Source organism: Oncorhynchus masou, chromosome 33 (genome assembly GCF_036934945.1).
Source record: "Oncorhynchus masou masou isolate Uvic2021 chromosome 33, UVic_Omas_1.1, whole genome shotgun sequence".
NCBI lineage: Eukaryota > Metazoa > Chordata > Actinopteri > Salmoniformes > Salmonidae > Oncorhynchus > Oncorhynchus masou.
Genome location: NC_088244.1, coordinates 19,403,729 through 19,426,821, shown reverse-complemented (window position 1 = coordinate 19,426,821; position 23,093 = coordinate 19,403,729). Strand labels below are relative to the sequence as shown.

Here is a 23,093-nt window from a genome sequence, read left to right as displayed (position 1 = left end):
ACTGTTCAGCAGTAGAAGCTATTAAGAAACCTTTTGGACCTAGAAGTGCGCTCCGGTACCGCACTTGAACTAAGGGGCCTAGCGCGAACCATGAAAACAGCCCCAGACCATTATTCTTCCTCCACCATATTTTACAGTTGGCACTATGCATTCAGGCAGGTAGCATTCTCCTGGCATCCACCAAACCCAGATTCGTCCGTTGGACTGCAAGATTGTTAAGTGTGATTCATCACTCCAGAGAAAGTGTTTCTATTGCTCCAGAGTCCAATGATGGTGAGCTTTACACCACTCCAGCCAACGGTTGGCATTGTGCATGGTGATCTTAGGCTTGTGTATGGCTGCTTGGCCATGGAAACCAAATTCACGAAGCTCCCGACGAACAGTTCTTGTGCTGAAGTTGCTTCCAGAGACAGTCTGGAACTCAGTAGTGAGTGTTGCAACCGAGGACAATTTTTACGCACTTCAGCTCTCGGCGGTCCCATGCTGTAAGCTTGTGTGGTCTACCAATTCGCAGCTGAGCCATTGTTTTTAGTTGTTTTTTGGGGGGAAGGGGTATATCAGCTTTAATATAGCAGATGTATTATGGCTTCCATCAATGTAAATGTCTGCATTATTTCCAATCCCGCATACATTTTATTTCGGAAATATGTATATACAGTGCCTTCGGAAAGTATTTAGACCCCTTGACTTTTTCCATATTTTGCAAGGTTACAGCCTTATTCTAAAATTTATTAAATTGTTGTTTTTCTCATCAATCTACACACAATATCCCATAATGACAAAGCAAAAACAGGTCTTTAGACATGTTTGCAAATGTACTCAAAATAAAAAACTGAAATATAATTTAAATAAGTATTGTCACGAAGTACTGACGTGAGTGGAATCAGGCGCAGAGAGCAGGTACAGTAATAGACAGTTTATTCTCCGATGTACAAATGATGTACAAATGATGGTCAACCCAACACACCGGGTGAATGATCCAACACAGGAACATAAAATGACCGGAGAATAAAACCCACAAGTACTCCACAAACATGACATGACGACAAAACAATCCCGCACAAAACAAGGGCGGGACAACCTACTACATATACAGACACTAATTAACTAAACTACACACAGGTGAAACCAATCAGACAAAACCAACAGACAAACGAAAAGGGATCGGTAGTGGCTAGTAGGACGGTGACGACGACCGCCGAGCACCGCCCGAACAGGTAGGAGAGCCAACCTCCCGTGATAAATATTCAGACCATTTACTCAGTACTTTGTTGAAGCAGTGATTACAGCAGTGATTACAGCCTCAAGTCTTCTTGGGTATGACGCTAAAAGCTTGGCACACCTGTATTTGTGGATTTTCTCCCATTGTTCTCTGCAGATCCTCTCAAGCTCTGTCAGGTTGGATGGGGAGCGTTGCTGCACAGCTATTTTCAGGTCTCTCCAGAGATGTTGGATCGGGTTCAATCTGAGCTCTGGCTGGGCCACTCAAGGACATTCAGAGACTTGTCCCGAAGCCACTCATGCGTTGTCTAGGCTGTGTGCTTAGAGTCGTTGTTCTGTTGGAAGGTGAACCTTCACCCCAGCCTGAGGTCCTGAGTGCTCTGGAGCAGGTTTTCATCAGGGATCCTTGTACTTGTACTTGCTCCGTTCATCTTTCCCTCGATCCTGACTTGTCTACCAGTCCCTTCTGCAAAAAAAAATCCCCACAGCATGATGCTGCCACCACCATGCTTTACCGTAGGGATGTTGGCATGATGCTTGGCATCCTGTCTCAGAGCTCTACAGACAATTCCTTCAACCTCATGGCTTGGTTTTAGCTCTGACATACATTGTCAACTGTGGGACCTTTTATAGACAGATGTGCGCCTTTCGAAATCATGTCCAATCAATTGAATTTACCACAGGTGGATTCCAATCAAGTTGTAGAAACATATCAAGGATGATCAATGGAAACATGCACCTGAGCTCAATTTTGAGTCTCATACAGTTGCAAAGGGTCTGAATACTTATGTAAATAAGGTATTTTTATTTGTTATTTTTAATACATTTGCAAAAATGTCTAAAAACCTGTTTTTGCTTTGTCATTATGGGGTATTGTGTGTAGATTGCTGAAGAAATTGTTTTATGTAATCCCTTTTAGAATAAGGCCGTAACGTAAAACAAAATGTGGAAAAAGTCAAAAGAGTCTAAATACTTAAAGGCTCTATATATATATGTTCCTTTATTATTTCCCAGTAACCCGACCACCCCTCCCTTAATTGCACAAAACTAATGGACAACAACACTTCGCCTACTACATGCTATATACATTTTACGGACACAGTATATTTTACAATAGTTATCTTTTGTTTGTTTTTAGTGCCATCCTTTAGCCACCATCAACTCCTCCCATCCATCTCGGAAGACCATTACGTTTTGATTTCTATTTGCCATATATTTTTCAACTGTGCTGTGATGTTTAACAAAAGTTCTGCACCTTTCTATTCTCATTGTTTCTACAGATTGTAAATTAAAGATAATGATTTTTGCTAAGAGTATTCAAGGCTTGTGTGGACTACGACTTCGCTGCTGAGCCGTTGTCGCTACAAAACGTTTGCACTTCACAATAACAACACTTACATTTGATCGGGGCAGCTCGAGCAGGGCAGCTCGAGCAGGGCAGCTCGAGCAGGGCAGCTCGAGCAGGGCAGCTCGAGCAGGGACGAAATTTGACGAACTGACTTGGAAAGGTGGCATCCTATGATGGTGCCACGTTGAAAGTCACGGAGATCTTCAGTAAGGCCATTCTCTTGTCTATGGAGATTTCATGGCTGTGTGGTCAATTTTATTCACCTGTCAGTAACGTCTATGGCTGAAACAGCCAAATCTACAAATTTGAAGGGGTGTCCACATACACTATATATACAAAAGTATGTGCTGAGTTGTGTAAGGCATAAAGTGAGTTGGTGACTCACTGATCCAAAATTGGTGTCTTCTGCCTTGTTGGTGTAGTGGTCCAAAGACGAAGAAGAAGAAGCCTGATTCCACCTGGTCAAATGTTTTCTCTCTACAGACACTGATCTGTCTCCCGAGAACAACTGGAATGACAGAAAGGAAAATAAGATATTAGAAAACTTCACAGGGAGTTCAATTGGAGTGTAAATGTTTTTATATCTTAATGTTGCATTCAAGATAACAGTCCATTTACATACTGCTGTAGCTGTATCAAGAGGAACGGTATATGGATAATCATTTAGCTAAATAAAGTGTGATACAAAAGTATTGGGATAGTGACAATTTTTTATTTATTTATTGGCTCTGTACTCCAGCACTTTGGACTTGAAATGATACAATGACTGAGGTTCAAGTGCAGACTGTCAGCTTTAATATGAGGGCATTGTCCTCCATATCAGCACTCATTATTCACAATTCATTCAGGACTATCCGTAATCATGGTTACATCCACATTAATGGTACAATGCTTTTAGTTAAACCAGGAACGGTATAGAAAACCAAACCACCTTGGCTTTGGTTAAACCACATGGTTAACATTAGTTAGTTAGCTTCCTAGCTAGCTGACGTTAACGGAAACTTACACCCAAAAACAATATTTTGGTATTTGTTTCATTAGTCCACTGTTGTCATAGTCCCAAAATGTTTTGCTTGTCAGCATTCATGTTTTCAAGATATGTAACTTTCAAAATACAGAAATCATCCCGTATGATGCATTTTGCGTCACATGATGCAAATAGCAGCATCCCTTTCATTTTTTACATTTTATTTAACCTTTATTTAACTAGGCATGTCAGTTAAGAACAAATTCTTATTTACAATAACGACCTACCCCGCCCAAACCATCCCCTAACCCGGACAATGCTGGGCCAGTTCAAATCAAATTGAACAGGTGTAGACAGTAAAATGCTTACTTACAAGCCCTTAACCAACAATACAGTTAAGAAAAAATAAGTGTTAAGTTAAAAAAATACATGTCATTTAAAAAAATAATAATTAAAGAGCAGCAGTAAACAGTAGCAAGGCTATATACAGGGGGTACCAGTTCAGAGTCAATGTGCTGGGGCACAGGTTAGTCGAGGTAATATGTACAGGTAGGTAGAGTTAAAGTGACTATGCATAGATAATAAACAGAGAACTGTTCAGGAGTCTTATGGCTTGGGGGTAGAAGCTGTCAAGAAGCCTTTTGGACCTAGACTTGGTGCTCGGGTACCGTTTGCCATGCAGGAGCAGAGAGAACAGTCTATGACTAGGGCGACTGGAGTCTTTGACAATTTTTAAGGGCTTCCTCTGACACCGCCTGGTATAGAGGACCTGGGTGGCAGGAAGCTTGGACCCATTGATGTACTGGGCCATACGCACTACCATCTGTAGTGCCTTGCGGTCAGAAGCCAAGCAGTTGCCATAACAGGCAGTGATGCAACCATGCTCTCAATGGTGCAGCTGTATAATATCCTTTTGAGGATCTGAGGACCCATGCCAAATCTTTTCAGTCTCCTGAGGGGGAATAGGCATAGTCGTGCCCAATTCACAACTGTCTTGGTGTGTTTGGACCATTCTAGTTTGTTGTTGAAGTGGACACCAAGGAACTTGGAAGTTCTCAACCGCTCCACTACAGCCCCTTTGATGAGAATGGGAGCATGCTCAGTCTTCCTTTTCCTGTAGTCCACAATCATCTCCTTTGTCTTGATCACGTTGAGGGAGAGGTTGTTATCCTGGCACCACATTGCCAGGTCTCTGACCTCCTCCCTATAGGCTGTCTCATCGCTGTCGGTGATCAGGCCTACCACTGTTGTATTGTCAGCAAACTTAATGATGGTGTTGGATTCGTGTTTGGCCATGCAGTTATGAGTGAACCGGTACTGAGAACTCACCCCTGAGGGACCCCTGTGTTGAAGAACAGTGTAGCAGAGGCCAACATCGGAAAAAAGGACAGATCTCAGGCTGGTGTCTCACCTCAGACTTGTCTGTCATGAGAGTTCCTGCCATTAGTCATAGGCTACAGACAATATAGAAGCAACATTAGCAAATACTCAATTACCATTTCTAAGCTTCTCATTTATTACTTAAAAAAACTCTGCACAAAGACCAGTAGAATAGGTGATGTCCTTCCTGCCTCCTTCACCTATTCTACTGGTTGCCGCCCTCACCGGAAGGAGGGATGGATACAAGGGGGCCTTGGGTAGATTACCAGGGGCAGGGGCTGAACGAGAGGCAGGAGGGAGTGCTGGAGGTACCTCTATGTCCAAGGGTTCATACATAATACATACAGAGAATACATAAGTGACAGCTACAGTACTAAGAATTCTCAGCACCATGAGAACACATCTACCGCCAAGCCGCAGCATGAATGATAAGTGACAGCTACTAGATTTAGTTATGTAGCTATAGGACAAAGAATGCATAGGCCTATATGACAAATACAGGAAGGGAGTGTCATCATGGAAGGGTTTTCATCTTTGCAAAGTACACACTGCATTTATGGAAACCATGCATATAAAGTTGTGTAGCATTCAATGCATGTCACATCTACATTGGCAAATAGTAAGATTAACACAATGCATATCTTCCATTATGGTAAAGTATTCATGCATGCAGAACGTCAAGGGAATTGAATAGCCTAACACGTTGCTGACTCATATGTATGTGTGTCAAGGTTGAAATGCAAGGCAAATATCACGGTTTTCACACCTTTAAACTAGCTAACATAATACATGTATTAGCTAATACTAGATTGTATTGTACCATACACTGGAAAATGGTGCCATATACTGGGACCGAGAATAAACTACTGTACACTAACGTTACTGTACTTTAGCCTGCACCGCGTGCACATGCTTTCACAACCTCCCAGGGTCGATTTCCGCGTTTATAAACCCAGGGTCGTTACAATACCATACAACAATGCAGGAATTTAAGCGATTGTATGCATTAAAATAGTTACGATTGTAAAAAATATTATAAAAAATGTCAGCCAAGTTTATTTATTTATTTCACCTTTATTTAACCAGGTAGGCAAGTTGAGAACAAGTTCTCATTTACAATTGCGACCTGGCCAAGATAAAGCAAAGCAGTTCGACACATACAACAATACAGAGTTACACATGGAGTAAAACAAACATACGGTCAATAATACAGTAGAAAAGTAATTTTATATACGATGTGAGCAAATGAGGTGATATGGGAGGTTGTGGCTGATAAGTTGTGGCCGATTCTACCGGTGACGTTAGTTAGTTAGTTAACGCTACCGATGACAAAGACAATGCTACGTGCATCATAGGTAGATGACAACAGAGATCGCACTGTATAATAAAGTTCACAATTCAATTTTCCATTCTTACAACTTCACAGATGTAGCAATAACATTACAATGGATTTCATGCAGCTTATAAAATATATGTACGCTGTCACTCTCTCTTCGTGTGATGGAAACAACAATGATCCGATGCGGGTAAAGTGTCATGGCCGCCGATAGTTTCTTGAAAATTCTAGTTGGGGCCGGGTCTAAAGTCAAAGGGCAAATATGATTGGATCACATGTCAAACAGGAGATGGTGGTTGGATACAATATTTGCGACTGTCTCGTATTCTCATTGGTGACTTTTCGCTCGTTGAGACAATTTAACAAGCTCAGGCAACTTTAACATATGTTTCTCATGCCAATAAAGCACCTTGAATTGAATTGACTGGTTCGACATCGGATTGGCTGACAGTGTTGTCAGTCATTTCACTGTTGAGCTATTCGAGACAGGAGAATGCGCTCCAAAAGGCGCATAGGCTCAAAAGAAGCGCAATGAGCATATTCACTATTTATTATTGTTGGGTCAGTGCCACTTTGTTTTTGGACAATAATTTCCTCTTCCAGGTTAGATGGACTTCAAATTGCACAATTTGTGTTTCCCCTTTTCATAGGTCAAGATTAGATGGTTGCAGACAAGGTTGTTTATATGTATCTGTTTGTCAGCCTCCTAGCCTGTTGGCCTTTACTACCCTGCATTTTTTGTCAAATTAAAAATAGGTATCGGTTAATGTCTCCAGACAAAGGCAGGTAGAATTGTATGAAATGTGTTTATAAACACAAAAGGAGAAGAAACAGATATGCTATTTCCTATAGGCTAGGCCTACTCTACGCCACTACACGCTCAGCCATGCATTGAACACGGCATTCTTTTTTTTATATTAGCCTAAATTATGACTATCCAATCTACTCATCACTTTAGGAATAGTAAACTATCTTACATAAGTCTGCAAATGCAATGATAGATGCATGGAAAACTTCATTATAAAACTGCATTTTTATGGTGAAAATTAGCTTTCCCAAACTTGAAACTCACATGTCGCCTATGGGAGAGGGACAGAGAGAGACCCAACTCAACTCAAACTAAACTGTTTATTGTACTGGCTAACTCCAAACCCCCACAACTGAATAGGGGCAGCAGGGTAGCCTAGTGGCTAGAGCATTGGTCTAGTAACCGGAAGGTTGCAAGTTCCAACCCCCGAGCTCACAAGGTACAAATCTGTCGTTCTGCCCCTGAACAGGCAGTTAACCCACTGTTCCTATGCCATCATTGAAAATAAGAATTTGTTCTTAACTGACTTGCCTGCTTAAATAAAGGTTAAAAAAAGCATATCATCAGCACACCACTTACAAAGCAGAGCTGATAGCTCTCCATGCAGAATGAGGCACATATATAAATATTCCATGTTTTTTTCTCTCCCCTTCCCCAATTCCATTATCATTTATATCAATAATGCAACTTTTTTTGTCACATTTTTTTTGCAACACCACCCATTCTTTCAGTCTTACCATCTCACCACCAGGGGGTGCTGCAGCACCTCCAGCACCCCTACTTCCCCCGGCTATGGTGCTTGTGCACAAACACTTACAGGGTGTCTCACAAAGCCTAGTGTTACATGAGAAGGGAGAGACTCATAAAAATGGTTTTATATGGATGAAGTGGGTTTCCTTGCAACATTCCCCATACAGGTCAGTCAACTTGAACCAATCACTTAATCTACTTTTGCAGGTATAGACCTATCATCTGCATCCATTTAATGCAAAACCCCATAAATAACCCCCTCGACAGGTGCCCTGCTTCGGAAATCCATACACATATAAAAAAAAAGCACACATGGTTTGGGCCCCAAAAGCCACACATGAAAAAGTACTTGAAATCTTTTGTAGATGTATTACATTCAAGGTGTCAAATGGAAAAATCTTGAAGGTGCTATTGTGATTAACATAGTCTGTCCTTTAGTCAATGACTCAGTTGCCAGACCTCTTCTTCAAAACTTTAAACAGTTTAATGTGGAATTTAGCTGCACTTTATCTCCATAAAGTTACTGTAGCAGCAAAAGGAAGAGAGCATACTTGTGCATATCCTTTTGACGAAAACAGTCAACTCAGAAATTAGCCTCAGACTGACTTATTTATAGATTCAGCACTAGAGTCTGGCAAAGCTGGAAACGGAATTAAAGACCCCAGTATTTTATCTCGGCTTGAATATTTTGTTTGTTCATTCAAATCACCAAGCTGAAAGTTTATTTAAATTTTTTTTTAAATGTGTCTTACTGGACCTTCTCACAAAAAAGTCAAAGAAGCCACTCTATCTAGCATGGGATATAGAATATGTACATGAAAAAGGTCTTTAGACAAAAACATAAAAGTATGGAATATGAATAGTTCTTAAAGGTTCTTTATTTTGTATTTTTTAAATTGCACATTTAATTAAAGAAGAAGCCACTGTATCTATATAGCATGGCATTTGAACATGGAATAATATTAGGCTATGTCATGTTAATGAACAAGTGTAAATACTGTAGGTGTGAAAATGTCTGTTGCAAGAGATGGTCCAGTGATACTTGACAAAAAAGTAGCCTAATCTACCATGGAATATGTACATGGAATATGTCATGAGACAAGAACATGAATGTATAGAATATGAAAACTTGAAAACAACATTTATGCCTACATTGATGTGTGAAATTAAATGCTTATTAATGTGAACCTTGTAATATAAATAGCTTGAAATTGATTATTGTTTTTCCTTTGTGTGTATTACATTGTTTCGTTATAATATTAACCATCTTGTCACCTTGTAGACTATATGTCAAAGCCAAGTATTTACACGCATTTCTGGAATACATTGTCAGGCATACGCATTATTTACATGCATTTCTGGAATACATTGTCAGACACATGCATTTTTTACATGCATCTCTGGAATACATTGTCAGGCATACGCATTATTTACATGCATTTCTGGAATACATTGTCAGGCATACGCATTATTTACATGCATCTCTGGAATACATTGTCAGGCATATGCATTATTTACATGCATCTCTGGAATACATTGTCAGGCATACGCATTATTTACATGCATCTCTGGAATACATTGTCAGGCATACGCATTATTTACATGCATCTCTGGAATACATTGTCAGGCATACGCATTATTTACATGCATCTCTGGAATACATTGTCAGGCATACGCATTATTTACATGCATCTCTGGAAAACATTGTCAGGCATACGCATTATTTACATGCATTTCTGGAATACATTGTCAGGCATACGCATTATTTACATGCATTTCTGGAATACATTGTCAGGCATACGCATTATTTACATGTATTTCTGGAATACATTGTCAGGCATACGCATTATTTACATGCATTTCTGGAATACATTGTCAGGCATACGCATTATTTACATGCATTTCTGGAATACATTTACATTTACATTTAAGTCATTTAGCAGACGCTCTTATCCAGAGCGACTTACAAATTGGTGAATTCACCTTCTGACATCCAGTGGAACAGCCACTTTACAATAGTGCATCTAAATCATTTAAGGGGGGGGGTGAGAAGGATTACTTTATCCTATCCTAGGTATTCCTTGAAGAGGTGGGGTTTCAGGTGTCCCCGGAAGGTGGTGATTGACTCCGCTGTCCTGGCGTCGTGAGAATACATCCCAGAATACATTGTCAGGCATACGCATTATTTACATGCATTTCTGGAATACATTGTCAGGCATACGCATTATTTACATGCATTTCTGGAATACATTGTCAGGCATACGCATTATTTACATGCATTTCTGGAATACATTGTCAGGCATATGCATTATTTACATGCATTTCTGGAATACATTGTCAGGCATGCGCATTATTTACATGCATCTCTGGAATACTTTTTAAAGCATTACATGTATTTGAGCAAAAATGCAAATGCATCTACATGTATTTGAAATACTCACACAAAATCTGAATAAGACCAGGGGCCATATGTGTATCAAGCCTCTTAGAGTAGGGGTGTTGATCTAGGATCAGGCACCTTCTGTTCATGTAATTGTATTTATAGTGATCTAATAGGCTAACCTGATCTTAAATCAGCAGCACTGCTACATTGAGATATTTGATATGCCTTCATACGCCCCCAGCTCTTGACTCTCACAGATGCAAATGTACCCAATGCCTCCATGACACTCCTCTCCTCATGACTTCTAACGGACCACCCCGGGTAAAATTGATCCAAAACACCAACTATAAACAAATCTAGGGATTTCTTAGTTTCCATCAGAACTTTACTTCTTTTGTTTCCTTTATTTTTCACGATTGCAGGCCACTCATTCTCACTCTCTGTACTCTCATCTTCACATGTCCCACCATCAGTTTCGAACAGAACATACAGTTGAATTCGGAAGTTTACATACCCTTAGGTTGGAGTCATTAAAACTCATTTTTCAACCACTCCACAAATGTCTTGTTAACAAACTATAGTTTTGGCAAGTCGGTTAGGACATATACTGTGTGCATGACACAAGTCATTTTTCCAACAATTGTTTACAGACAGAATATTTAACTTATAATTCACTGTATCACAATTCCAGTGGGTCAGAAGTTTACAAACACTAAGTTGACTGTGCCTTTAAACAGCTTGGAAAATTCCAAAAAATGTATTGGCTTTAGAAGCTTCTGATTGGCTAATTGACATCATTTGAGTCAATTTGAGGTGGACCTGTGGATGTATTTCAAGGCCTACCTTCAAACTCAGTCTCTCTTTGCTTGACATCATGGGAAAATCAAAAGAAATCAGCCAAGACCTCCACAAGTCTGGTTCATCATTGGGAGCAATATCCAAATGCCGAAGGTACCACGTTCATCTGTACAAACAATAGTACGCAAGTATAAACATCATGGGACCACGCAGCTGTCATACCGCTCAGGAAGGAGACGCGTTCTGTCTCCTAGAGATGAGCATACTTTGGTGAGAAAGTGCAAATCAATCCCAGAACAACAGCAAAGGACCTTGTGAAGATGCTGGAGGAAACAAGTACAAAAGTATCTATATCCACAGTAAAACGAGTCCTATATTGACGTAACCTAAATGGCCACTCAGCAAGGAAGAAGCCACTGCTCCAAAACCGTCATAAAAAAGCCAGACTACGGTTTGCAACTGCACATGGGGACAAAGATTGTACTTTTCTGAGAAATCTCCTCTGGTCTGATGAAACAAAAATAGAACTGTTTGGCCATAATGACCATCGTTATGTTTGGAGGAAAAAGGGGAACGCTTGCAAGCCGAAGAACACCATCTCAACAATAAAGCACAAGGGTGGCTGCAGGAAGGACTGGTGCACTTCACAAAATAGATGGCATCATAAAGTAAAAAAATTATGTGGATATATTGAAGCAACATCTCAAGAAGTTAAAGCTTGGTCGCAAATGGGTCTTCCAAGTGGACAATGACCCCAAGCATACTTCCAAAGTTGTGGCAAAATGGCTTAAGGACAACAAAGTCAAGGTATTAGAGTGGCCATCACAAAGCCCTGACCTCAATCCCATCGAAAAGTTGTGGGAAGAACTGAAAAAGCATGTGTGTGTGTGTGTGTGTGTGTGTGTGTGTGTGTGTGTGTGTGTGTGTGTGTGTGTGTGTGTGTGTGTGACCTGACTCAGTTACACCAGCTCTGTCAGGAAGAATGGGCCAAAATTCACCCAACTTATTGTGGAAGGCTACCCAAAACATTTGCAGTTAAACAATTTAAAGGCAATGCTACCAAATACCAATGACATTTCACATTCTTTAAATAAAGTGGTGCTCCTATCTGACCCAAAACAGGGAATTTTCACTAGGATTAAATGTCAGGAATTGTGAAACTGAGTTTTAAATGTATTTGGCTAAGGTGTATGTAAACTTCAGACTTCAACTGTATGTTTCTTTCCGTCATCTATTTTTTTAAATGTAATTTTATTCAACAGTAAAATGCAAAACACAAAACAATAGCCAGAGGGATTACACAAAGAAATAAGTAAGATAAAAAAAAATAATACATCCATATCAAATACAGACATGTAACGGATACACTTTTGAAACTTGTTTTTTTTGCATTCGTTTTAATGATTCTAAATAGTTTTCCAAATCAGATTTCTTTAATAAGCAGTTTTTTCTTCATAAATTGTGATTTTTTTTGTTGTGTGAAATGTTTTCCTAATAAAATAGATTTATGACATACTGACTTTAATTGTGGAGTCGGTGTAGTCAAATAATGTCAAAGAAATATTTATATGGTTGTATGCATTTTGTTGCCAATATATAGATTGACATCAGTCCAGAACACCTCACTATTTAAACAAATACAAAATAAGTGTTCAATAGATTCAGTTTCTAGTTCACAAAAACTGCATTCACTAGTAACATCAGGTATATATTTAGAAATCAAGCTATAACACGGAACCCGAACCGGCTGCGACATCGTGCATACATTTATTTTGTTCCTCTACACCAAACGTGATCACGACACGCAGCTTAAAATATCAAAACAAACTCTGAACCAATGACATTAATTTGGGGATAGGTCAAAAAGCATTAAACACTTATGGCAATTTAGCTAGTTAGCCCGCACTTGCTAGCTAATTTGTCCTATTTAGTTAGCTTGCTGTTGCTATCTAATTTGTCCAGGGATATAAACATTAGGTTGTTATTTTACCTGAAATGCACAAGGTCCTCTACTCCAACAATTAATCCACACACAAAACGGTCAACAGAATCATTTCTAGTCATCTCTCTAGTCATCTCTCCTCCTTTTTTAATCTTTGAACTTATATGGTCATTGGCATCTAAACTTTCATAGTATTACTATGACAACCAGCAACACAATTCGTCTTCCAATCACCCATGTGGGTATAACCAATGAGGAGATGGCAAGTCCTGGGAGAAGCAGGACTTGCAGCCCAATCTGCGTCAGAAAAATGAATGACTTCTATTTGAGCCCTTGGCAACGAAGACGCTCGTTGACGCATGCGAGCAGTGTGGGTGCAATAATTGAATAACATAGATTCCTAAATTTATTTTGCAATGTTTGCGCCCACGATGCGAGCGGTGTGGTCAGTCTATATTACACGGGTAGAATCTATTGATAATCTTAAAGAAGATCTCCTTTACTTTATTGGTCACCATAAATTTGTGTGGAGTGAGCCAAGCATGGCGTCAGTTTAAATCAAACGATTGAAATCCAACAAAAAAAAATATATACCTAATTAAACTATTGTTGAATTTCTTATCTAGTAAACCTATGCCATTCACCTGGATATTGCTTAGATTAGATGTTCCAAAATATGCATTATTCTGAAGTAAGATTTTATCCCACGAGGTATAGCTTTTATAACAGTGTCATATTCCATATTCCATATTCCTTGTATCTTTCCATAAATCTCTGCTTAAATGTATTCCCACGACTACTAACTAATTGGCTGACAAGGACAATGTTTTTCGAGAACCAATTAAGGTAAAATAACATCTTGTTTCTATGTCATATTTACCCATTATTCCATATAACACATTTATGAGGTGAAAAGTTCTGTTTATACAGCAAAGGCCAGCACATTATAGCCTGTTTGTGAAAAGCCACCGATTTCACAGGAAGTTTACCCTCATGAGTGATTTGTCTGTGGTACTACATTTCCCATCAACCACCATTCTTATCTTGTACTCTCAGCTGAGTGATCTGACAGCGACCGACCGCTTCTTCCCCAATCGCTCAGCAGCCGGGGAGAGGCGAAGGGCAAAGGAACAGCAATCATGGAGCAGTTGTAGGGGATAATGGACAAGCCTCTCCTTCCGGAAGAAAGCAAAGAAACCAAAGCTACTTGACCGAAAACGTAATTCCCAAAGCGGCAACGAGAAACACAAGAGTATCAATCATGCAGTTCAAATACAGAATAATCGAATAATCTATTCCAACGAAAGGGTTCTCCGTGATCCTTCAAGGTTGGAACCGCTTCAAGCAGTCCCGTCCCCACATTGTACGTCGCTGGCGCATCGGCCGCGGTTGATCGATCACCATCGTCCATAGTATGTCCGTGGAGGACCAGCGCTATTCCGACGCGATGCGGGTGCTCGAGGCCGGACCGGAGTGGCTACGAGCCGAGATCGAGCGCCTTTCCCGGGAGCTGAGTGAGACTACCCATGAGAAGATCCAGGCGGCAGAGTACGGGCTGGCGGTGCTGGAGGAGAAGCAGCAGCTGAAACAGCAGTATGACGACCTGGAGATCGAATACGAGACCGTGCGCCAGGAACTGGACATGCTCAAAGAGGTAGGCATATACCTAGTAGTCTTTTACGGGTGTCTATTTACTGCATTACATGTACAGTGCTATAAAATACCATCGATTTTATGTTTGCATGAATGATATAGGCCCTGTGCTTATTTATTTTTGGCAGCTGTAGGCCTAGCCTATGATATGTCCTGAAATGCCATTATTGTTTTTTGCATTCTATTCTGACAAGTGCTCCCCACCCCACAAGGTCAACTGTAAGGGGGTGAGGAGATTATGTATTTGTAACCTTGCCTCATGCTCTATCAGTGATTCCCCTGGCGTCTGTGGGTGCATTGATATTCTTGCCGTACTGCCTCTTCTCTCTAGCTCCATGCTTAGTAATATTTGCATGCCCATACAGTGTTTGCTGTGTATAGTCATTTTCTGTGGGATTTGAAATGTGAACTCTAATACATTGCACCATTGAAATCTGACCAATGCTGAAAGTTCTATCATCACAACTGTATTTGAGTAATGGTTATCCACTGACACCCTGCTTATTAAAGCGTTTTGATAGTTTATAAAAAGCGCTGTAGAAATGTAATTTATTATTATTATTCATGTGTAACTAATTAAAAAGTGGACATTAACTCCATTGCTTTTGGTTGATATAGTTTCATTTCTAATTTACACACACATGGAAGCTTTCAAATGCTCATTAAGACAGTACTCTTACTAAAGCAGTCTCCCAAACCAGAGGACCTGAATGATCTGGTATTTCCAGTACGGTTTGAAAGAGGCGGGCATGTGGTTTTTGAATTTTGAAAGTTCCCGCCTGAAAAGGAGGAAGGATGAGTAACTTATTAATGGAGGAAACAAGGAGTTCTGACCATTCAGGAATGGGAGGAATGCTGACTGTTAGTCAGGGCAGGGAGACAGGATAAAGGACTGTCCTGTGTTTCCAAACTGTGAAAACCTCTTTCCCACTTAAATTTCACATGCCAGTCCAAGATCTCTCTTCACTTTCCTGGCAGAGGTTTCAGCAGCCTTGTGATTTTGATTGGGAGAGAGAGCAGGGTAAGAACTAGGAGTTAGAGTTAGGGAGTTAGGGAGTAAGCGAGTCAGAGTGAACCGCAGCTGAACAGCTCACGTGTCCCAGGGCAGTTTGGTAGAAAAAGGGGATGCCCTCTTTAGCAGTGAGGAGATTTCTGTCCAGAGCGTCACTTCATGGCCTGGATGAGTTGCTTCCTGCTATGTGGAACCCATTTCTGAGGGGTTCCACTAGTTAGCACAGCCACAAAGTCAGATTCCACAGCCACAAAGTCCAAATTGGCTACAAACCTGATCTTTTTGGTTTAAGGTTAGGGTTACATTTGACATTTACATTTTAGTAATTCATCATGACTTTCAAAATGTATGTAATCATTACTGTTACTTATTTTAAGGTTTAGAAATACAGTTGTAAGAAGATACATTCTGGAAATGGTTGGGGTTTATGACTTTGTGGGTATAGAAGCTAGTGACGACTCTGAGATCTTTACATCCCTCTTTCTTCCCACATGACTAGAATAGACCAATCATTAGTGCACAGTGGGCCGGGTACCCCATGATGCTTCACTCCTCCTTGTCTCGCTTAACATGTGCACAGCTCCCTTGGGTGTGTGAATATGTGAGTGGGTTGAGGAATGAGACAGAAAGAGAGATGGAGGAAGGAGGGAGAGAGGTAGCCTTGGCCGAACAGATATGACGCAGTAAAATCTGAAGGAAATGAGCTCATTGTTTCTCTCGATTCCCCCTCTCCTCAGTCTTCTCTCCCTTTCTCTTTCCTTCCCTACTGCATGTCTCAGTTTCTTCCCCCCTCGTCCCTTCTTCCTCTGTGCATAGTGGCTGGGTTTCAGAGAGGTTTTCTTGGGGCTGTCTCAGCAGCCTCTCTTCTGCGTTCCCATGCATTCCCCTGGCCAGAATCTCAGAATAACAACATGAAACCTCTGAATAGAGGAAACAGACTGGAAGCAAGCAAGAATGGTAACCATGGCAGTAAAAGAGAGAGAATAGGATAAACTGGTTGCTCCTAGATACAAATGGAGTACTTTTGTTTTTCTTCTGCTTTTTTGATTATTTTCCAAGCCAACAATTGTGTCAAAAAGCAGTCTGAATCATTGCATTTTTGTCTGACTTATGAAGTTAGTGACTCGTTGACTTTGTCACTGACAATGGTGTAATAAACAGATGTCCAATGTTTGTTTGATTGATGATCAGTCAAACGTTGTCTATTTGGAAATTGTTCATTGTTTGTCTGGCTGCCATTTGTGGGCCTATTGTAGATATATATATTGCTATATTTTTTTACCTTTTATTTAAGTAGTCAAGTCAGTTAAGAACAAATTCTTATTTACAATGCCGTCCTAGGCAGTTAACCCCTAAAAGTGGGGTAACTGCCTTGTTCAGGGGCAGAACAACTGATTTTTACCTAGTCACCTCTGGGATTTGATCTACCAACCTTTCGGTTACTGGCCCAACGCTCTAACCACTAGGCTACCTGCCGCCCCATTTGCATTGAGTCATGCCTGGATCCGAATGGTGTCGAAATCGAATTTATATTTTGCCATTTTAGTGACTACCCTCGATGTAGCCTAGCTGAGGAGATGACATCATTGCCATGATAAATGTGTTTCTTCCTCTCCGCTTGGTAGATGAAACAATGGTTTCATTACTGCCAGTGTTAGATGTATGGTCAAGTCCTGGCTGATACTAGCCTTCTGTCCAACACTACTTTTTAGTATTAGAAATCCCAGAGTGCAAAGAACCTTGGTGTGACCTTGGACAACACCCTGTCATTCTATGCGAACATCAAAGCAGTGACTCGCCCCTGCAGGTTCATGCTCTACAACGTCTGTAGATTACGACCTTTCCTCACACAGGAAGCAGCGCAGATCCTGATCCAGGCACTTATCATCTCCCGTCTAGAGTACCGCAACTCTCCGTTGGCTGGGCTCCCCGCTTGTGCCATCAAACCCCTGCACCTTATCTAGAAAGCCGCAGCCCACCGGATGTTCAACCTTCCTAAATTCTCCCATGTCACCCTGCTCCTCTGCACACTCCACTGTCTTCCTGTCGAAGCTCGCATCATCTTCCAGACCATGGTGCTTACCTACGGAGCAGCAAGGGGAACTGCACCTCCTTACCTTCAGGCTGTACTCAAACCCTACATCCCAATCCGAGCACTCTGTTCCACCACCTCCGGTCTCTTGGCCCTCCCACCCATACGAGAGGTCAGCTCCCACTCAGCCCAGTCAAAGCTCCTCTCAGTCCTGATGGAACAAGCTTCCCCCTAAAGTCAGGACAGCAGACAGCAGAGTCTCTACCATCTTTGGAAATCGTCTAAAACCCTACCTCTTTGAAGAGCCCGACTCGACCCTCCCCTCCTTACTTGTCTTTTTCCACTAGCACTGACTGCTGATAAATACTTTGCTGAGGGAAAATGTACATGATACGATTTGTTGTTGTCTCACCTAGCTATCTTAAGATACATCCATTAATTGTAAGTCACTCTGGATAAGTGTAAAAATGTTTAATGTAAGAAATATCCCATCTGTGTAGCCATTAACCACAATAATAACCAGAGGGCAGTGATATCCGGGGATTGTTGTGTTGTCTGGTATTGTGCCTTTAGAGTTAAACGTTGGCCGTAGGTCATTGGTCAAGGTTCATTGTAAAAGGTGACTCTAAAAGGAAAAACATTTCCCCTCCCCCTCTTCCATCTTCCCCCTCCCCCGTCCGCCCTACGCTTTCTCTCCCAGCCCTCCTCTCACTCTGTGGTGGTGTGTGGAGGCAGGAAGCTCTGTTATTAGGACGGGGGAAAACAGATCCCTTTCAACTCTGACTTCCTCTAGTTCACTGTGGGATAGCAGCTGGGTACCTGGTTAACATGGTCAGAGACAAGAGAGGTCTGTCTAAAAATACACCTTATCTATATCTGTGGGAAATATAATAATCATTCAAAATGTCTTCATATTTCATATTATACAGGATGCCTGAATATAATTATCTGTTACAGAAGAGACAAGTTGTTCTGTTGAAACAAACTCTTAGCTCAGATGGCCTCTTAAAATACAGTGCACTCATGCCATGATAGGTCTTCAGTCACAATGGGTTGTCTGAATTCAAATAGCTCATTTAATTTTGCCTGCCACTGTGTGTTGAGTTAGGGCAGTGCTATTAGGAGCAATTCTGGTTTACTGCTATTAGTTTTCTTTAGCAACTGCAAACGGTCTAGCTGACCTCTACAAACAGAATGTTGGCTGTCCTTTGTCTCTAGGGGTATTTAAGACTGTTGGACTACTGTCTAGTCAGGTAAATGTCATGTTGAATGACCATTGTCTCTGGAGATGGTTGTACCTGGTTACTATTTACCCTGCTGAATACCATGTTTGGTTTTCCTTTCTCTTTGGCGGTCCTCTTTGAGGACTTAGACAGGTCGGAATAAAAGACCTGGAAGATTTACACCGTACTGTCTGTCCAACACTGAACCCTGTCCAGATGATACACACACTCAGCCTGTGTGTATGTAATTAATATTTGTTGCGTGTTTAAAATGACTGTTTGTTTTTTTACTCTTTTGTTCCAATCTGGGTGGAACAAGCAGGTCAGAAGTCATCTTTGGCAGTGAGCAAAGTCCAGCTGCAATGGTATACAGTAGGTCTAACCCCGGGGGCAGTCAACGACAGACCTGAAGAAGAGGACACACACACTAGTCCACACCACTTGGGAGGCAGTGTGCCTCTGAATAAGTGTGACTGAGTCTGCTGTTCTGCAGACTATGGCTTTACAGCAGCTACCTGCTGCTGCAGAATAGCATATAATGGAACATGAGAGACCATCCATGAGGCTATAACTATGGATGGATTTGATATAGTATATTTTGAGGATATTTTCTGTTTTTCTATAGGTCCATCCACTGAATACTTACATGTTTTCCCACACATGTTGTTTTCACGTTTTCTAGTAGAAAGTGTTCAAGGAATCCTACTGCCCTTCTAATTGCTAGTCGCCTTGAATTACTGCTCCCATACTGCTCAGGCTTTAGATTCATACTACCGGTATATTATCATTTAATCTCTTTATATTCCATAGGACTCATAGCTATAACGTAAGGTTGCGATCTCTCTGTTTGGCTTTGCTTTTTACTCTTGTCATTGTTTGTGAGTGAGTGGACTGGTGGCAAGCTAACGTTCCCTCCCTAATCTTACACCCACCTCACAGGGGTAGAGGGTGCTTACTGCTTGGTGACTGTTGCTAGCTACCCATTGATCGCCCATAGCGAGGGGAAGTGGGTGGCAGTCTGAGCTAGCTGCTACGGCTACGCTGGATTAGTGTCCATCTGTTGTCCAGTGAGACCTACATCTTGGGTCACTTGGCTCCCAGCCCTTGTGAGGTGTTTTGGGGTGTTTCTCAATAGTTTAAAGTGGTTTCCTCTCCTCGTCTCCTTTCCGTCATCTCCTTCATCTTCAATGATCAGATCGTATCAAAACACAACATATACATTTCTTTTCTTCATAGTGTAGGTTTATAAGAGGAGGTTTAGTACATCCTTTAATTCTATAAAGTAATAAAGGTACTCACCACCCTGTGATGTGAAGACTGTGGACTTTCACCTCTTACATGAACCATTTATGCTCGTGGGAATTGGCCTATATGGATAGAAATGTTTCTAAGAAATATGAAAAGCATATGCACAACAATGGTAGCCATTAAAAGGGAACAGTTTGGATATTATGGGAAAATTATTAGACCAAAGGTGAGGACACAACAGTTCACTGGACACAAGACTGAATCCACACATTACACTATTGATTTTATGTGCATTGTACAATTCATTTTTTGATATCGAAATCTGAAAATACTCTGGAGATATTCAGTAACATGATAAGACTATTCTGCGGGGTAGGTGCAACAGGACAAAAACACTACAAGGCTTTAAGTGAGAGGACTAGCTGGTGTCTCCAAGTAGACACAAACCTAAGTGTGCACAACTCCTAAGCAATTTCAATTCACTTTTATGACGTAAAGAAGAGTCGACGATAAGTCACTTTTTTGAGCTCCTAGCTGTGCCGTTGAGGAACTAGAGCAAAGCACACTTGTAATTGTTTAATTTGGAACACAACCCTGCATCCCCGCCATGACACAATTATTGTTGTTGTTTATGGAATCCAAGAACGGTCCATTAGAAATCGCAATCTGGGTCAGGTGGGAAAGATTTAAAAGCTTATTCTGTTGCCAACATGATTAGCTAAGTTATAAAATACGATCTTACAGTGTAAGACTTTCACAAGGCAATTCAGAGAAACAGATCGTAATTTTGGTGCACATAGAAAATAGTCATGAGTGCATTCAGGTGCGTGTGCCCCGGTCAATTTTCTGCACAATGAACAAACAGGCTCATTCTGTTCAGACCAATCCAGGGTATGACGCCATGGCATTTTGTAGCTGTACATCAAACATAGTGATCATAAGCGTTGACATTGGATATGGCATTAGTTTTATGGTTTGAAAATGTAAGGTACACATTTGGACTTGCAGGTGTTTGACTTGGTTGTATGACGTCAAAGCACTATTTAATATAATCTTCAATGTCTTACTTTCAAAATACATCAAGTCATCTTAATTTACAGCATATCCCTCTCAGACAACAAACAATTTGCAAATGTTACCCAATTAGCCCAAAACTGAAATGGAGATTTCCTCAACCCCAATCTTAATTATGTCTCTTACAGGGATGAGTGGTCAGGGGAAACTTCACTGATTGGCATATTTGTCTTGTGGTGAAGTTGAGGCATGATGTGACATTATCTCAAGCAACTGTTGCTGTTTCATGTGACATTCTGGGTGCTTTAGAGATGCTACAAGGTAGACCAAGTGGCCATAAAGATGTCAGCATTCTCTAATTATTAGGGGACCAGACAACAGACCCATAGAACATATAGCCAGATGGCCCATAGCCTTCTCTTTCCATCTTTTTCCTTCTCTTTCTGGCTGTTTCTCTCCAATGCCAGACCTCTCTGTAAGTCAACACACAGTTGTCATAACAAAGGCCAGTGTTCTCTGGGTTCTTGTGGCATTATGGGGGATGTCATTCAGCCATTTTCTCACTCACTCACTCACTCACTCACTCACTCACTCACTCACTCACTCACTCACTCACTCACTCACAGCTGTGGGAGTCCAATACACTGTTAAGTTTAATAAAAACTGTCAGCTCTGTCCTTGACTCGCTGGTCTTTGTGTGCCTGAGCCTGATGGGGTTAACAGGTCTTGGGTGTCACAGACGAAGGGAGAGTTAAACGCTCACAGAGGAGAACAAAAGACAGATTGAGAGAGGCGTCCCATTGTGGCCATATTTGAAACCACAGCTCACTTTTAAATGCAAATTCACTAACGTACATATGTCCTTCAACAAATGTTTGGTGTGACTTTAAACTCTTCCACTGTGTTTGACCTAGGATCCCCATTGGATCTATTTTAAAAATAGGAGGAGGATAACACAGTCCCATCTGCTGCCTTTTAAGGGAAGAAATGTCAAAAGTTTGATTGTAGTCCAACAGTTGGATTGGACTCTGGTAGTAGGGAGTGTTTGTCTGGTGTGTTTGCCCCAGTATGGAGCCCTGATGGTGGGGTTGGTCAGAGATGGACAGGGCCTCCCTCCCTGGAGCCATCAACCGTGTGTGTTTGATGGGGATTCTTCTCTAAACAAGGTCCCTCCTCCTGCCCTCTCCCCGTATTGTAGAGGGTATTTTAACAAGCCCTTTCATCTGTGGCAGCCCTGCGCCGGACATCCACTCCGCAATTAAGGGGTAATCTTTTCTAAATGGCACTAAATAAAGTCCCAAATCCCCTCCCTTCTGGGCCTAAGAGGATGAATCCCAGCCACTGTGCTCAGGGCTTACGGAGGTCTGGGAGCCAAGCCAGAGCCCAGCAACACTCCACGCTCAGCCCAGGGAAGGGAGGGCCTGTCTGGGTGCTGCTGCCTGACCCTCCCCTTCCTGGTGCTCTGTCGTGCTTCTCTGGTGTCCTATAGATTAGGCTAAACTGAAATGAAGTCAGAGAGAGAGAGGATGTGCGGGTCCAGTGGGCAGTAGAGCAGAAAGCAATGTCAGCAATGACTCAAAAACACAACCTTCAGAAAAGAGTTCCACTCTAGATTTGTCAAGTGAAGCCAACATTCTGTATCTGGTGTAACTACAATCACTTGGACCGAGCTACCGTATATGGTGCCTTGGACTGTACAAAGACCCGACTGCTGTTAGCCTGGATGAATAAAGGGCTTTTGTTTCTACCATCAGTGATGGATAAAGGACCAGCAGGCTGTATTAATCACAGATCAAGTGTATGTTGGTTGCTGGGTGTTTAAGTCTGAGGTAGTGTACAGTGAAGCACTGAGTTGTTTGGTGGCTCTACTGAAACAGGAGCTGAGTGTAAGTGAAGCAGAGCACAGGGCCAGGGTGGTTCTACTGAAACGGGAGCTGAGTGTAAGTGAAGCAGAGCACAGGGCCAGGGTGGTTCTACT

At 41.4% G+C, this 23,093-nt stretch overlaps 1 protein-coding gene across 1 annotated transcript in view; it reads left to right on the top strand.

Moving 5' to 3' along the window:
* The first annotated feature begins 14,039 nt into the window (after positions 1-14,039).
* LOC135527971 (protein bicaudal D homolog 2-like) overlaps positions 14,040-23,093 on the top strand; it is an 89,734-nt gene continuing 80,680 nt past the window's right edge. The window contains exon 1 of the mRNA XM_064956680.1: positions 14,040-14,587. Coding sequence (XP_064812752.1) covers positions 14,348-14,587 — 240 coding nt within the window. The 5' untranslated portion in view covers positions 14,040-14,347. The remainder of the gene's footprint in view (positions 14,588-23,093) is intronic.